This window comes from Cololabis saira, chromosome 2 (assembly GCF_033807715.1).
Source record: "Cololabis saira isolate AMF1-May2022 chromosome 2, fColSai1.1, whole genome shotgun sequence".
Classification (NCBI taxonomy): Eukaryota; Metazoa; Chordata; class Actinopteri; order Beloniformes; family Belonidae; genus Cololabis; species Cololabis saira.
The window spans coordinates 55,172,121-55,188,344 of record NC_084588.1 but is presented as its reverse complement, the minus strand read 5'-3'; the positions used below and the strand labels follow the sequence as shown (position 1 = coordinate 55,188,344).

The 16,224-nt window shown below is 45.6% G+C and overlaps 1 protein-coding gene across 1 annotated transcript in view; it reads left to right on the top strand.

Moving 5' to 3' along the window:
• The window catches only part of ppfia1 (PTPRF interacting protein alpha 1), a 92,721-nt gene that overhangs the window by 18,757 nt on the left and 57,740 nt on the right, over positions 1 to 16,224 (top strand). The window contains 4 exon segments of the mRNA XM_061707189.1: positions 10,862 to 10,963; positions 13,737 to 13,901; positions 13,977 to 14,051; positions 15,481 to 15,576. Of these exon segments, the coding sequence (XP_061563173.1) occupies positions 10,862 to 10,963; positions 13,737 to 13,901; positions 13,977 to 14,051; positions 15,481 to 15,576 (438 nt within the window).

Below are 16,224 nucleotides of genomic sequence, written 5' to 3'. Positions count from 1 at the left end.
AGGTGGTGATCAGGTGAACAGGTGAACAGGTGAGGTGGTGATCAGGTGAACAGGTGAACAGGTGAGGTGGTGAACAGGTGAACAGGTGAGGTGGTGATCAGGTGAACAGGTGAACAGGTGAGGTGGTGATCAGGTGAACAGGTGAACAGGTGATCTGGTGAACAGGTGATCTGGTGAACAGGTGAGGTGGTGATCAGGTGAACAGGTGAGGTGGTGATCAGGTGATAGGGTGATCTGGTGAACAGGTGAGGTGGTGATCAGGTGAACAGGTGAACAGGTGAGGTGGTGATCAGGTGAACAGGTGAACAGGTGAACAGGTGAGGTGGTGATCAGGTGAACAGGTGAACAGGTGATCTGGTGAACAGGTGATCTGGTGAACAGGTGAGGTGGTGATCAGGTGAACAGGTGAGGTGGTGAACAGGTGAACAGGTGAGGTGGTGAACAGGTGAGGTGGTGATCAGGTGATAAGGTGATCTGGTGAACAGGTGATCTGGTGAACAGGTGAGGTGGTGATCAGGTGAACAGGTGAGGTGGTGAACAGGTGAACAGGTGAGGTGGTGAACAGGTGAGGTGGTGATCAGGTGATAAGGTGATCTGGTGAACAGGTGAGGTGGTGAACAGGTGAACAGGTGAGGTGGTGATCAGGTGAACAGGTGAGGTGGTGAACAGGTGAACAGGTGAGGTGGTGATCAGGTGAACAGGTGAGGTGGTGATCAGGTGAGGTGGTGATCAGGTGAACAGGTGAGGTGGTGATCAGGTGAACAGGTGAGGTGGTGAACAGGTGAACAGGTGAGGTGGTGAACAGGTGAACAGGTGAGGTGGTGAACAGGTGATCAGGTGAACAGGTGATAGGGTGAACAGGTGATAGGGTGATCTGGTGAACAGGTGATCTGGTGAACAGGTGAGGTGGTGATCAGGTGAACAGGTGAGGTGGTGAACAGGTGAACAGGTGAGGTGGTGAACAGGTGATAAGGTGATCTGGTGAACAGGTGAGGTGGTGAACAGGTGAACAGGTGAGGTGGTGATCAGGTGAACAGGTGAGGTGGTGAACAGGTGAACAGGTGAGGTGGTGATCAGGTGAACAGGTGAGGTGGTGATCAGGTGAGGTGGTGATCAGGTGAACAGGTGAGGTGGTGATCAGGTGAACAGGTGAGGTGGTGAACAGGTGAGGTGGTGATCAGGTGAGGTGGTGATTAGGTGAACAGGTGAGGTGGTGATCAGGTGAGGTGGTGATCAGGTGAGGTGGTGATTAGGTGAACAGGTGAGGTGGTGAACAGGTGAGGTGGTGATCAGGTGAGGTGGTGATCAGGTGAACAGGTGAGGTGGTGAACAGGTGAGGTGGTGAACAGGTGAACAGGTGAGGTGGTGATCAGGTGAGGTGGTGATCAGGTGAACAGGTGAGGTGGTGATCAGGTGAGGTGGTGATCAGGTGAACAGGTGAGGTGGTGAACAGGTGAGGTGGTGAACAGGTGAACAGGTGAGGTGGTGATCAGGTGAGGTGGTGATCAGGTGAACAGGTGAGGTGGTGAACAGGTGAACAGGTGAGGTGGTGATCAGGTGAACAGGTGAGGTGGTGATCAGGTGAATAGGTGAGGTGGTGATCAGGTGAACAGGTGAGGTGGTGATCAGGTGAACAGGTGAGGTGGTGAACAGGTGAACAGGTGAGGTGGTGAACAGGTGAGGTGGTGAACAGGTGAACAGGTGGGGTGGTGATCAGGTGATAGGGTGATCTGGTGAACAGGTGAGGTGGTGATCAGGTGAACAGGTGAACAGGTGAGGTGGTGATCAGGTGAACAGGTGAACAGGTGATCTGGTGAACAGGTGATCTGGTGAACAGGTGAGGTGGTGAACAGGTGAACAGGTGAGGTGGTGAACAGGTGAACAGGTGAGGTGGTGAACAGGTGAACAGGTGAGGTGGTGATCAGGTGAACAGGTGAACAGGTGAGGTGGTGATCAGGTGAACAGGTGATCTGGTGAACAGGTGATCTGGTGAACAGGTGAGGTGGTGAACAGGTGAACAGGTGAGGTGGTGAACAGGTGAACAGGTGAGGTGGTGAACAGGTGAACAGGTGAGGTGGTGATCAGGTGAACAGGTGAACAGGTGATCTGGTGAACAGGTGATCTGGTGAACAGGTGAGGTGGTGAACAGGTGAACAGGTGAGGTGGTGAACAGGTGAACAGGTGAGGTGGTGAACAGGTGAACAGGTGAGGTGGTGATCTGGTGAACAGGTGATCTGGTGAACAGGTGAGGTGGTGAACAGGTGAGGTGGTGAACAGGTGAACAGGTGAGGTGGTGAACAGGTGAACAGGTGAGGTGGTGAACAGGTGATCAGGTGAGGTGGTGATCAGGTGATAGGGTGAGGTGGTGAGGTGGTGAACAGGTGAACAGGTGAGGTGATGAACAGGTGAACAGGTGAGGTGGTGAACAGGTGATCAGGTGAGGTGGTGAACAGGTGAGGTGGTGAACAGGTGAGGTGGTGATCAGGTGAACAGGTGAGGTGGTGAACAGGTGATCAGGTGAGGTGGTGAACAGGTGATCAGGTGATAGGGTGATCTGGTGAACAGGTGAACAGGTGAGGTGGTGAACAGGTGAACAGGTGAGGTGGTGAACAGGTGATCAGGTGAGGTGGTGATCAGGTGAACAGGTGAGGTGGTGAGGTGGTGAACAGGTGAACAGGTGAGGTGATGAACAGGTGAACAGGTGAGGTGGTGAACAGGTGAACAGGTGAGGTGGTGATCAGGTGAACAGGTGAACAGGTGAGGTGGTGATCAGGTGAACAGGTGAGGTGGTGAACAGGTGATCTGGTGAACAGGTGAGGTGGTGAACAGGTGAACAGGTGAGGTGGTGAACAGGTGAGGTGGTGAACAGGTGATCAGGTGAGGTGGTGATCAGGTGAACAGGTGAGGTGGTGAACAGGTGAACAGGTGAGGTGGTGAACAGGTGATAGGGTGAGGTGGTGATCAGGTGAACAGGTGAGGTGGTGAACAGGTGAACAGGTGAGGTGGTGATCAGGTGAACAGGTGAGGTGGTGATCAGGTGAACAGGTGAACAGGTGAGGTGGTGATCAGGTGAACAGGTGAACAGGTGAGGTGGTGATCAGGTGAATAGGTGAGGTGGTGAACAGGTGAACAGGTGGGGTGGTGAACAGGTGAACAGGTGAGGTGGTGAACAGGTGAACAGGTGAACAGGTGAGGTGGTGATCAGGTGAACAGGTGAGGTGGTGATCAGGTGAACAGGTGAACAGGTGAGGTGGTGATCAGGTGAACAGGTGAACAGGTGATCTGGTGAACAGGTGATCTGGTGAACAGGTGAGGTGGTGATCAGGTGAACAGGTGAACAGGTGAGGTGGTGATCAGGTGAACAGGTGAACAGGTGATCTGGTGAACAGGTGATCTGGTGAACAGGTGATAGGGTGATCTGGTGAACAGGTGAACAGGTGATCTGGTGAACAGGTGATCTGGTGAACAGGTGATAGGGTGATCTGGTGAACAGGTGAACAGGTGAACAGGTGATCTGGTGAACAGGTGAGGTGGTGATCAGGTGAACAGGTGAGGTGGTGAACAGGTGAACAGGTGAGGTGGTGAACAGGTGAGGTGGTGATCAGGTGATAAGGTGATCTGGTGAACAGGTGAGGTGGTGAACAGGTGAACAGGTGAGGTGGTGATCAGGTGAACAGGTGAGGTGGTGAACAGGTGAACAGGTGAGGTGGTGAACAGGTGAACAGGTGAGGTGGTGATCAGGTGAACAGGTGAGGTGGTGATCAGGTGAGGTGGTGATCAGGTGAACAGGTGAGGTGGTGATCAGGTGAACAGGTGAGGAGGTGAACAGGTGAGGTGGTGAACAGGTGAACAGGTGAGGTGGTGAACAGGTGAGGTGGTGAACAGGTGAACAGGTGAGGTGGTGATCAGGTGAACAGGTGAACAGGTGAGGTGGTGAACAGGTGAACAGGTGAGGTGGTGATCAGGTGAACAGGTGAGGTGGTGAACAGGTGAACAGGTGAGGTGGTGATCAGGTGAACAGGTGATCTGGTGATCAGGTGAACAGGTGAGGTGGTGAACAGGTGATAGGGTGATCTGGTGAACAGGTGAGGTGGTGATCAGGTGAACAGGTGAGGTGGTGAACAGGTGAACAGGTGAACAGGTGAGGTGGTGAACAGGTGAACAGGTGAGGTGGTGAACAGGTGAACAGGTGAGGTGGTGAACAGGTGAACAGGTGAGGTGGTGATCAGGTGAACAGGTGAACAGGTGAGGTGGTGAACAGGTGAACAGGTGAGGTGGTGATCAGGTGAACAGGTGAGGTGGTGAACAGGTGAACAGGTGAGGTGGTGAACAGGTGATCAGGTGAGGTGGTGAACAGGTGAGGTGGTGAACAGGTGAACAGGTGAGGTGGTGAACAGGTGAACAGGTGAGGTGGTGAACAGGTGATCAGGTGAGGTGGTGAACAGGTGAACAGGTGAGGTGGTGAACAGGTGAACAGGTGAGGTGGTGATCAGGTGAACAGGTGAGGTGGTGATCAGGTGAACAGGTGATCAGGTGAACAGGTGAGGTGGTGATCAGGTGATCAGGTGAACAGGTGAACAGGTGAGGTGGTGAACAGGTGAACAGGTGGTTCTGAATGAACCTATTGTAATTAGTAATTAGTTCCAGACGGCGGCTGGTGCAGCTGATGCTCCGGCTCAGGTTTCAGCTCTTTCGACTCAAGCTAGTCCTGATACAGGAGGTTCTGGTTCTGGTTCTGGTTCTGATTCTGGTGCTGGTGCTGCTCGGCTGCACAAAGTTAAAATATGAATGAATGAATGAATTTATTTCAAACATATATATAAATAATAAACTCCGATGTAGAGCAGGAACACGCTGGAATAAACTCCACATTTAACCAGGATAAACAATCAAGCTGGATTCAAAAATACATGAGGAAAAGCAGAACTTAGTTTTAGTTAGTTGGTTTATTCTGAAACTCTTGGTTTATTCTGAAACTCTTGGTTTATTCTGAAAGTCTTGGTTTATTCTGAAACTCTTGGTTTATTCTGAAACTCTTGGTTTATTCTGAAACTCTTGGTTTATTCTGAAACTCTTGGTTTATTCTGAAACTCTTGGTTTATTCTGAAAGTCTTGGTTTATTCTGAAACTCTTGGTTTATTCTGAAACTCTTGGTTTATTCTGAAACTCTTGGTTTATTCTGAAACTCTTGGTTTATTCTGAAAGTCTGATTGTGTAAAATAGATTTTTGTTGTTGTTTGTTGTTTGTTGTTGGTTCTGGCTGGTTCCAACAATTCAAGGGCTGAATTCCATCACGTCTCAGATCATTTTAGTTTAGATTTTGTTCTGCTTTAATTGTAAGGATTGTATTTTATAGTTTTATGTGTGTAATGTTGGATCCCAGGAAGAATACAGGACTGTCCCAGAAAATTAGAATATTGTGATAAAGTTCTTTATTTTCTGTAAAGCAATTACAAAAACAAAAATGTCATCCATTCTGGATTCATTACAAATCAACTGAAATATTTCAAGCCTTTTATTATTTTAATATTGCTGATCATGGTTTACAGCTTAAGAAAACTCAAATATCCTATCTCAAAAAATTAGAATATTCTGGGAATCTTAATCTTAAACTGTAATCCATGATCAGCAATATTAAAATAATAAAAGGCTTGTAATATTTCAGTTGATTTGTAATGAATCCAGAATGGATGACATTTTTGTTTTTTTAATTGCATTACAGAAAATAAAAAACTTTATCAAAATATTCAAATTTTCTGAGACAGTCCTGTATTCTGCACTGCAGTGAGGACTGATGGGGATCCCTAATAAATAAAAAATAAATAAATAAATGAATAAATTACAAAGTTTAGCAGCATTTCTATGCTGACGATATCCAGCTGTTTCGCTCTTTAGATCCAAATGACCCGTTAGTGTCACCGAGTGAAATGATTGTTTAACTGATTAAGTTCAGTTTAACTGCAAACTGTCTAAGGTTAAACTCCAGTTAGACAGAGATGTTTCTGGATTATTCTGGTTCTGCTGGTGTTTCTGGATTATTCTGGATTATTCTGGTTCTGCTGGTGTTTCTGGATTATTCTGGTTCTGCTGGTGTTTCTGGATTATTCTGGTTCTGCTGGTGTTTCTGGATTATTCTGGTTCTGCTGGTGTTTCTGGATTATTCTGGATTATTCTGGTTCTGCTGGTGTTTCTGGATTATTCTGGATTATTCTGGTTCCTGCTGGTGTTTCTGGATTATTCTGGATTATTCTGGTTCTGCTGGTGTTTCTGGATTATTCTGGATTATTCTGGTTCTGCTGGTGTTTCTGGATTATTCTGGATTATTCTGGTTCCTGCTGCTGTTTCTGGATTATTCTGGATTATTCTGGTTCTGCTGGTGTTTCTGGATTATTCTGGATTATTCTGGTTCTGCTGGTGTTTCTGGATTATTCTGGATTATTCTGGTTCCTGCTGGTGTTTGTGGATTATTCTGGTTCTGCTGGTGTTTCTGGATTATTCTGGATTATTCTGGTTCTGCTGGTGTTTCTGGATTATTCTGGTTCTACTGGTGTTTCTGGATTATTCTGGTTCTACTGGTGTTTCTGGATTATTCTGGTTCTGCTGGTGTTTCTGGATTATTCTGGTTCTGCTGGTGTTTCTGGATTATTCTGGATTATTCTGGTTCTGCTGGTGTTTCTGGATTATTCTTGGTTCTTCATTGTTGTCTACTGTTGTCGTCCTTCTCTGACTTTATATCTGCGGCTGGCGAGTTTTGCCTCGGTTGTTTGCAGCTCCAGAGCTTTTATCTGCAGCTCCAGAGCTTTTATCTGCAGCTCCAGAGCTTTTATCTGCAGCTCCAGAGCTTTTATCTGCAGCTCCAGAGCTTTTATCTGCAGCTCCAGAGCTTTTATCTGCAGCTCCAGAGCTTTTATCTGCAGCTCCAGAGCTTTTATCTGCAGCTCCAGAGCTTTTCTCTGCTGCTCCAGAGCTTTTATCTGCAGCTCCAGAGCTTTTATCTGCAGCTCCAGAGCTTTTATCTGCAGCTCCAGAGCTTTTATCTGCAGCTCCAGAGCTTTTCTCTGCTGCTCCAGAGCTTTTATCTGCTGCTCCAGAGCTTGTATCTGCAGCTTCAGAGCTTGTATCTGCAGCTCCAGAGCTTTTATCTGCTGCTCCAGAGCTTTTATCTGCAGCTCTGTCTCCGGTACGAGGTTGTTTCTCTGCTCCAGAGCTTTTCTCTGCTGCTCCAGAGCTTTTATCTGCAGCTCCAGAGCTTTTATCTGCAGCTCCAGAGCTTTTATCTGCAGCTCCAGAGCTTTTATCTGCTGCTCCAGAGCTTTTATCTGCTGCTCTTTCACCGGTACGAGGTTGTTTGCAGCTCCAAAGCTTTTCTCTGCTGCTCCAGAGCTTTTATCTGCTGCTCCAGAGCTTTTATCTGCTGCTCCAGAGCTTTTATCTGCAGCTCCAGAGCTTTTATCTGCAGCTCTGTCTCCGGTACGAGGTTGTTTCTCTGCTCCAGAGCTTTTCTCTGCTGCTCCAGAGCTTTTATCTGCTGCTCCAGAGCTTTTATCTGCTGCTCCAGAGCTTTTATCTGCAGCTCCAAAGCTTTTCTCTGCTGCTCCAGAGCTTTTATCTGCTGCTCTGTTCCCGGTACGTTGTCATTTCCTGAACCCGCCTGGTTCTGACGTAGATCCGACCCCGGGACCGTGTTTGTAGGAACGTTGTTGGAAACACATGCCGGCTGCAGATGGTGCAGACGTAGATAAATCTCTGAGAGAACTCCAGCGCTGCAGATGGTGCAGACGTAGATAAATCTCTGAGAGAACTCCAGCCCTGCAGATGGTGCAGACGCAGATAAATCTCTGAGAGAACTCCAGCGCTGCAGATGGTGCAGACGTAGATAAATCTCTGAGAGAACTCCAGCCCTGCAGATGGTGCAGACGCAGATAAATCTCTGAGAGAACTCCAGCGCTGCAGATGGTGCAGACGTAGATAAATCTCTGAGAGAACTCCAGCCCTGCAGATGGTGCAGACGCAGATAAATCTCTGAGAGAACTCCAGCGCTGCAGATGGTGCAGACGCAGATAAATCTCTGAGAGAACTCCAGCGCTGCTGTGGAATGTAAGAATGTAAGCAGCTCTGTAATTACCAGCCTTCCTCTCTGCAGAGCCGGGATCTGAGCCGTGGACACAATCAAAGTTCTTCCTGCTCTTTTATAGTCCACGGGCCAGAGCCCAAACTTTCACTGGTCAGAACCAGTCAAGGTGACCAAACTTACTGGTGATTTTTGAACATATCCATGTCTGTAGATGATATTCTGGTATAAAACCTTCCTGAGTGGCAGCTGGATCAGAGTTATCAGCTCATGAAGTTCAGAAAATTACATTTTAGATGCTGCTGCATATCCTGGTTTAGACTCACACTGCAAAAACTCAAAATCTTAAGAATATTTGTCTTATTTCTAGTTAAAATATCTCATTTTTAGTCAAAATAAATCTCATTACACTTAAAACAAAACTGATCACTGGAAAAAACAACAATTTTCACCTGTTTCAAGTAGATTTTCACTTGAAATAAGTAGAAAAATCTGCCAGTGGAACAAGATTTTTTTGCTTGTAATGAGAAGATAAATCTTGTTCCACTGGCAGATTTTTCTACTTATTTCAAGTGAAAATGTACTTGAAACAGGTGAAAATTGTTGTTTTTTCCAGTGATGAGTCTTGTTTTAAATGTAATGAGATTTTCCGACTAAAAATGGGACATTCTAACTAGAAATAAGACAAATATTCCTGGTAAGATTTTGTGTTTTTGCAGTGCTTAGCTTGAATGAATGCTTAAAAGGTCCCCTTTAAACTGATACCAAAGACAATATAGTGAAACATTAACAGATTTCCTGTACATGAGTCTAAACCAGGATACGCAGCAGCATCTAAAATGCAATTTTCTGAACTTCATGAGCTGATAACTCTGATCCAGCTGCCACTCAGGAAGGTTTTCATACCAGAATATCATCTATAGACATGGATCTTTTAAAAGATTATAAGTAGGTTTGGTCACCTTCAGTGGTGCTGGTATCTGGTCTGGAACACGGACTATTTAGCTCTGCAGATTGTTCCAGAGAGCTGGAGGAGCCGGAGGCCGAACGGAGAGTAACCTCAGCTCTCACCGAGCTGCTGCTGCAACACAAGTCTCTTTAGCTCCAGCCGAGCGTGTAATCCCTGAGAGCAGCAGTTGCATGTAGGCCAGGGTTCCTCCGGGGGCTGGAAATCCTTGAGAGTTCTTCAATTTCAATGTGGTGTTTTCAAGGCCTGAAAAGTGCTTGAGTTTAGTTTAAGGGCCAATCCCAATACACCCCCTACTTTCTACCGCTAGCCCTCACCCACTAGCCCTAGGGCCCTTGTAATGTTCCTAGGGACCTTGTAATGTTCCCTAGGGACCTTGTAATGTTCCCTAGGGACCTTGTAATGTTCCCTAGGGATTGGGACAGCACTTGCTACATGACTGCGTGGTTTACGTTCGGGTACGTAAGCGTGCGTAGTTACGTTTGCACAAACGTCACACCATATCAGGAAGCCCAGAGCTAAAAGCTGTTTTAATTTCAGCTGTAGCGCTGTTAATATGCCACTTTATTAAGTTTTAATATTTTTTCAGGCGTAAAAGTAACCGTTAAGATCCCCAACCTGGGCTCGGTTTATCCAAATAACGTCTGTTAAGAAATTTGACCCGATGTTTTCGGCATGAGACCAGCCTGCCGGCTCGGGAGCAGATTTATGGGTCCGTGTTAAATCGACGCAGAGCCTACGGCGTAGGTTAGGGCGTAGCCTACGTCTAATTTTGTGCATACCCCGCATGTCAAAGTCACATTTTATGAATCCCAACACCTATGTCTACATTCTGACCAAAACTTATTGGTCTCCTTTTCACGGTTTGGCCGTGAGCTCGAGTTACAAATAAAAATTTGGGTTATTTTTTTACTGTTTCTCACACTCTTCCAACCGACATCCGCACTCTAGATTTGACGAAAAAGGGATTTCCAGTCCTCGCTTGAGTGCTCATATTTTGAAAAGTGTACATCTTAGGAAAGAACAGTTTGGGGTTTGGAGAGAAGAGACGTTTTCCTCCGTTTGAATGACATTCCTACATGCAAGTATGAGAAAGTTAGGTGACTCAGAAAAAAGGTGAATTTTGGCTTTTTTTTTACCTCCTCCCATCCACAGTGTGACATTCCGCGCCACACACATACATGGGAAAATCTCCCCATTAGTTTGGAAATTTGGAAATGTTTTTGCACTTTGTGCGAAAACTATTTGTGCGATCGCTCTGAAAATTCACAGGACTGTAGTTAAATTCAGGGCCTACAACTTTTTAAATTGGTTCAGAATTTTTTGAGCAACGGTGTGAGAGTGGTGAGGCCCCAAAGTTCTCCCAATGCGTTCCGGATGGCTGAAAAAACGCACGTTTTTGCGCAACGTGCGCACCAATCGCTAATAAAAGTCACACCACTCGATGGCGTCCTGGAAGAGGGATGGGGGGGGGCTGTTCAGCGTCAGCGCGACGACGGCCAAGATCCTGAAAGATGAGATCGATGTGCTTGTAGCTATGGAGGAGTGCCTCGTGGCGCAGCTAATGAAATAAAATGATGAGAAAAGAAGGAAATGAATAAAAAGCACAAGTTGTTAAAAATAAGAGCAGTAGAGTCCAGCAGGTAAGTATTTAATTTAGGAGTACACTTCAGTAAACAGTTATGTTTTTAGGCCTGATTTAAAGGAGCTGACAGTTTGAAATGAACCACTACCAGCCGGTAGTTTAATCTGGGCTGCAGCCGCCGGGTTTCCTGTGACTGGACAAAGAGACGCTACTCAGTAATGGGTCTTTTCTGTTCCAGGAGTTTGCAGCGCTCACTAAGGAGGTGAACATGTGCCGGGAGCAGCTCCTGGAGAAGGAGGAGGAGATCGCCGAGCTGAAGGCGGAGAGGAACAACACCAGGGTGAGAACCACCACCTGCATGTGTAGCGGTGCGATGTTGTTGCTCCGTGTAACCAACAAGGCAGCAAAGACAGTCCAGCAGGTTATTGATTAGGGCCCGAGCACTGAAGGTGAATTCTTTCTTTCTTTCTTTCTTTCTTTCTTTCTTTCTTTCTTTCTTTCTTTCTTTCTTTCTTTCTTTCTTTCTTTCTTTCTTTCTTTCTTTCTTTCTTTCTTTCTTTCTTTCTTTCTTTCTTTCTTTCTTTCTTTCTTTCTTTCTTTCTTTCTTTCTTTCTTTCTTTCTTTCTTTCTTTCTTTCTTTCTTTCTTTCTTTCTTTCTTTCTTTCTTTCTTTCTTTCTTTCTTTCTTTCTTTCTTTCTTTCTTTCTTTCTTTCTTTCTTTCTTTCTTTCTTTCTTTCTTTCTTTCTTTCTTTCTTTCTTTCTTTCTTTCTTTCTTTCTTTCAAAAGTGTTACCGTGTCGACGCCAAAAAGCGCGCCCACCTTCATCTGATTTGTCCATATTTGATAGTTCTCCAAAAGGCACCAAATTTTGCACCAGGCCTGGCGATAAATTTGATATTTCATGGTTTGCATTAATGGGCGTGGCTTAACGGCTCAACAGCGCCCCCTAGAATACTTTTCTCTGCCATAACCTTTGAATGGTTTGACATAAAGAGTCGTGGGTGGTGTCATGGGACTCGGTTTTGAGTCCTTGACCATAATTGGTGAAAATTAGCCCCGCCCCTTCTTCTGATTGGTCGATATTTCATAGTTCCTATTTTCTGCCATAACTTTTGAATGGTTTGACATAGGAAGTCGTGGGTGGTCTGATATGCTTATGGGGGGCGGTGGCCATGAGTGCGAGGGCCCGTTCATCGCTGCTCGCAACTTTTTTTTTTTTCAATTATATTTTTATTTGTTTTTAGCATTTTAAAGACATACAGGACAAAGACAACAAAGCAAAATCAAGACAAAAAGAAGAAAAGAAGAAATGGTTACCCAAAGTAAAAGGGCAACTTGTAAATCAAATACATAAATAATCAAATCAAATAAACCATGGTCATAGTGCATGTGTCTCTTTATGTACACAGAATCCTGGCATGGCCAGCCATGCCGGATGAATGTCAGAGGTCCATGAGCGGTTGCATATTCTGAGAAAAACATCTCCCTTATTTTTTAGACTGTACGTGCGCTGTTCCAAACGCAAAGTGTCATTCAAAGTTTGTTTAAACAGGTTAAATGTCGGGGTTTGTGCTGGTTCCAGTTGAGTAGGATGCATTTCTTCGCTATGTAGGATATCATAGCAATCCTCTTCGTGTGTGTGGGGTCCAGTGTCTTGTCCAGTTCTGTACCAAAAAGGTAACGTATTGGTGTACAGTCTAGAGGGGTCTGTACAACCTTGACAGTTAAGTCATGCACAGCCTCCCAAAAGTGCTGTAATTTTCTGCATTCCCAAAATATGTGCATAGTTGACCCTATGCATGTTTTGCAGCGATGACATCTAGGGGATGAGTTAGGAAACATCTTACTTAGACAGAGTGGCGTAAAGTTCAGAGTGGTAATTAAGTGGCGTAATTGCAAATATTTATAAAAATCTTGTTTCGGGATTTCAAATTCTGATCTTAAATCTGGAAAGGATTTGAGTGTGCTTTTGGTGAACAGGTGTCGGAACTGATATATACCGTTCTCCTTCCACTTTGCAAACAGGGATTTTCCAATCAATGGTGGCAGATCTGGGTTTAACGATAAAGAGGCAAGCCCAGAGATTCTGTCTGAGACTCCACAGTACTTTTTCACATCTTGCCACGCCCTAAGAGTGTTACAAACTACATAGGTTCTTGTTACCAGGTTTAGTGTGCTTATATCGTTGATAAATGGTAGCGAGGTTATGGGTGTAGGGAGACAGAGTTCTTCTTCTATATCAATCCAGTGAGCCTTTTCCAGATAAAGGAGGTCAGCATTTTATTTACGGACTTAAAGAACGATTTATTTAAATAGCAGGGCAGTGACTGGAATAAATAGCTGAAACGTGGTAATATGTTCATTTTAATTACATTAATTCGCCCGAGAAATGAAATGGGGAGCATATTGCAATGTTCTAACTCGTCCTTAATCTTTTTAAGTAATGGGACAAAATTTACCTGATAAAGATCTTTGAGTTTGGGAGGCACATTTATACCGAGATATTTAAAGCCATTCTGAGCCCAGGTGAAAGGTGAGACGGTCTTGAGTTTGTGAGAGACTGGGGAGTTCAATAGTAAAGCGTTGGATTTTGTCAGATTTATTTTATAGCCTGATATCATTCCAAATTTGGTGATGAGGTCTAACACTGCTGGGATCGATCTCCAGGACGGCAAATAGATATGACCACTCGACCCTATCAAACGCTTTTTCTGCATCAAGTGATACCAGTAGGGCTGGTTTGTTGTATAGGGCCGAGTGGTCAATCACATTAAGTAACCTCCGAACATTGTCAGAGGCGTAGCGTGCCTTCACGAAGCCAGATTGGTCAGCCTTGATGATCTGGGGTAAATCATCCAGGAATGCATGGATGTCCGTTTCGGAGGGATTCTCTGACGTGTAAAGCTGTTCATAAAAGTCAAAAAATGAGGACTGTATTGTTTGTGTATCATATTTCAATTGGCCTGTCGCATTACGTATGCATTTTATTGTTCTATCCGCGCGTTCTTTTTAAGTTGATAGGCTAAAAGCCTGCTGGGCTTATTACCGTATTCGTGATATCGCAGTCTAGTGAAGAGCTGCTTGCAGCTTTAAATGTACCTGTTACCCCTCAGCTCCTCCTGGAACACCTGGAGTGTCTGGTTTCCCGCCACGAGCGCAGTCTGAGGATGACGGTGGTGAAGCGGCAGGCCCAGTCCCCGGCCGGCGTCTCCAGTGAGGTGGAGGTTCTGAAGGCCCTCAAGTCCCTGTTTGAGCACCACAAGGCCCTGGACGAGAAGGTTAGGGGGCGGGGAGGGGGCGGGGGGGATTCTGCTGTAGGAATCTGCAGCTCTACTAACGTTCTTGTGTTCCAGGTGAGGGAGAGACTCCGCGTGGCTCTGGAGCGATGCAGCGCTCTGGAGGAACAGCTCACCATGTCCCACAAAGAGGTGAGGAAACACTAAAGTAACTAAAATAACCTAGATCTAGAAACTAGAGGTGAGGAAAACCCGGCACAGTAAATCCAAGTTATCGCCGCGGCTTCGTGGCGCTCGAAACCTGGAGACTGCGTTAGGGGGGGTGAGGAAGGCGTTGAGTTGAGGGAGGTGTGGTTATCAGCAAGTGTGTGTGTGAGCGGTAAATCCGTGAACTTCGCTCAGAGCTGCTCTCAGCCAATGTCCTTGGTGTTATCAGACGGCTCGGTACAGTTCTGATCCAGGTCCACAGATGTTCCTGAGAGGGGAGGGCTAGTGGGGGCAGAGTCATCTTGTTCACATTCCACCAGGGAGATTGTGACCAGAGCGATCGGCCAAACCGCCCTGTCAAGGTCAGATTATAGAATCAACAATTGTATAGAAAAGAAATCAGCCAGACTCAGTAATTCTCCGCCTGCCTTCAGTCTCTGGTCCATCAATGGCGACTCCAATCAGACGAATTTGTGATCAATTCCCACCAAGCCGAGCTTCCAACTTCTCCAAGGTCTTATCCATCTTGCCAATGAGCTCAAAGACGCCGCCAGCCTGCGATTCTGTTCAAGAATCACATCCAGCTTACGGCTTTGCTCCCCCAGCGTTAAAGTCTGAGTGTTGATCACCTTGCTTGATCCTTCAGCCACGTCCGGCAGCTCTGAAAGAGCCAGAACAGCTGTCGACGACTTACGCGTTTGTCGGTAGACCAGGAATTCCCCTCCTCCTATCAGGAGAAATCCTGCTATCATAAATCCAATTATGAAGCATCTTCAACGTCCTCGACAGACAGGATCACCAAACACAACGGTTTCCAATATTTGTAGGAATCCATTGTGTATCCAGCAAAAAATGTCCCGTCGGGGCAAGAGGGCTCCCTTACCCCCTGACTTCTGGTTGTGCTGAGAGACCAGTTAATCAATTCCATGATTGTAGAGTTTGGGAGGAATGAAAAGGAGAGAAGACGAGACAAACAGAAGCAGCAGCAGGGCAGATAGATAAGGGAGAGGAGCAGAAAAAGCGTCCGCCTTCGTCGAGAGCCGGAAGAAGAAGATGATAAACATTAAATAACAAATAAAATGAAATGAAATTATAAGAAAAGAGGTAAAATAATAGAAAGGGCAGTAGATCCATCAGGTTCATCACCTTCTTACAATGGCAACAATTACGTTTCTATACGGTCAAAACGTACAAAGACCGGGTCAAATACAGGATTACAAAAGTAATCTGTAACAATTCCTACGGTGAATTAAACCAATTTGACAATTCTATACCACAAATCCCTGCATTTAGGGCTTATCCATCACTTTTTGTGGTTTTAAAATGAAATAAAATGATAAGAAAAGAGGTAAAAACTCCAGCATTTCATGCTCTTCCCTCAGTCACCAAGACCTTTCTGATTCTGTTCCTGCAGCTGGCGTTCCTCCGGGAGCAGAGCGGCCAGAAACGAGGCCTGGCCGACGGAACATCCGAGGTCAACCACAACTCTGAGATCGGCACCAACGGCAAGGTGAGACACGTCTGGGGGTTTACATCCTCATTCTGGCTGTTTTTAGAGGTTTACATCCTCATCCTGGCTGTTTTTAGTGCTTTACAAACATCCTCATTCTGGCTGTTTTTAGAGGTTTACATCCTCATCCTGGCTGTTTTTAGTGGTTTACAAACTCATCCTGGCTGTTTTTAGTGGTTTACATCCTCATTCTGGCTGTTTTTAGTGGTTTACATCCTCATTCTGGCTGTTTTTAGTGGTTTACAAACTCATTCTGGCTGTTTTTAGTGGTTTACAAACTCATTCTGGCTGTTTTTAGTGGTTTACAAACTCATCCTGGCTGTTTTTAGTGGTTTACATCCTCATTCTGGCTGTTTTTAGTGGTTTACATCCTCATTCTGGCTGTTTTTAGTGGTTTACATCCTCATTCTGGCTGTTTTTAGTGGTTTACATCCTCATTCTGGCTGTTTTTAGTGGTTTACAAACTCATCCTGGCTGTTTTTAGTGGTTTACATCCTCATTCTGGCTGTTTTTAGTGGTTTACAAACTCATCCTGGCTGTTTTTAGTGGTTTACATCCTCATCCTGGCTGTTTTTAGTGGTTTACATCCTCATCCTGGCTGTTTTTAGTGGTTTACAAACTCATTCTGGCTGTTTTTAGTGGTTTACA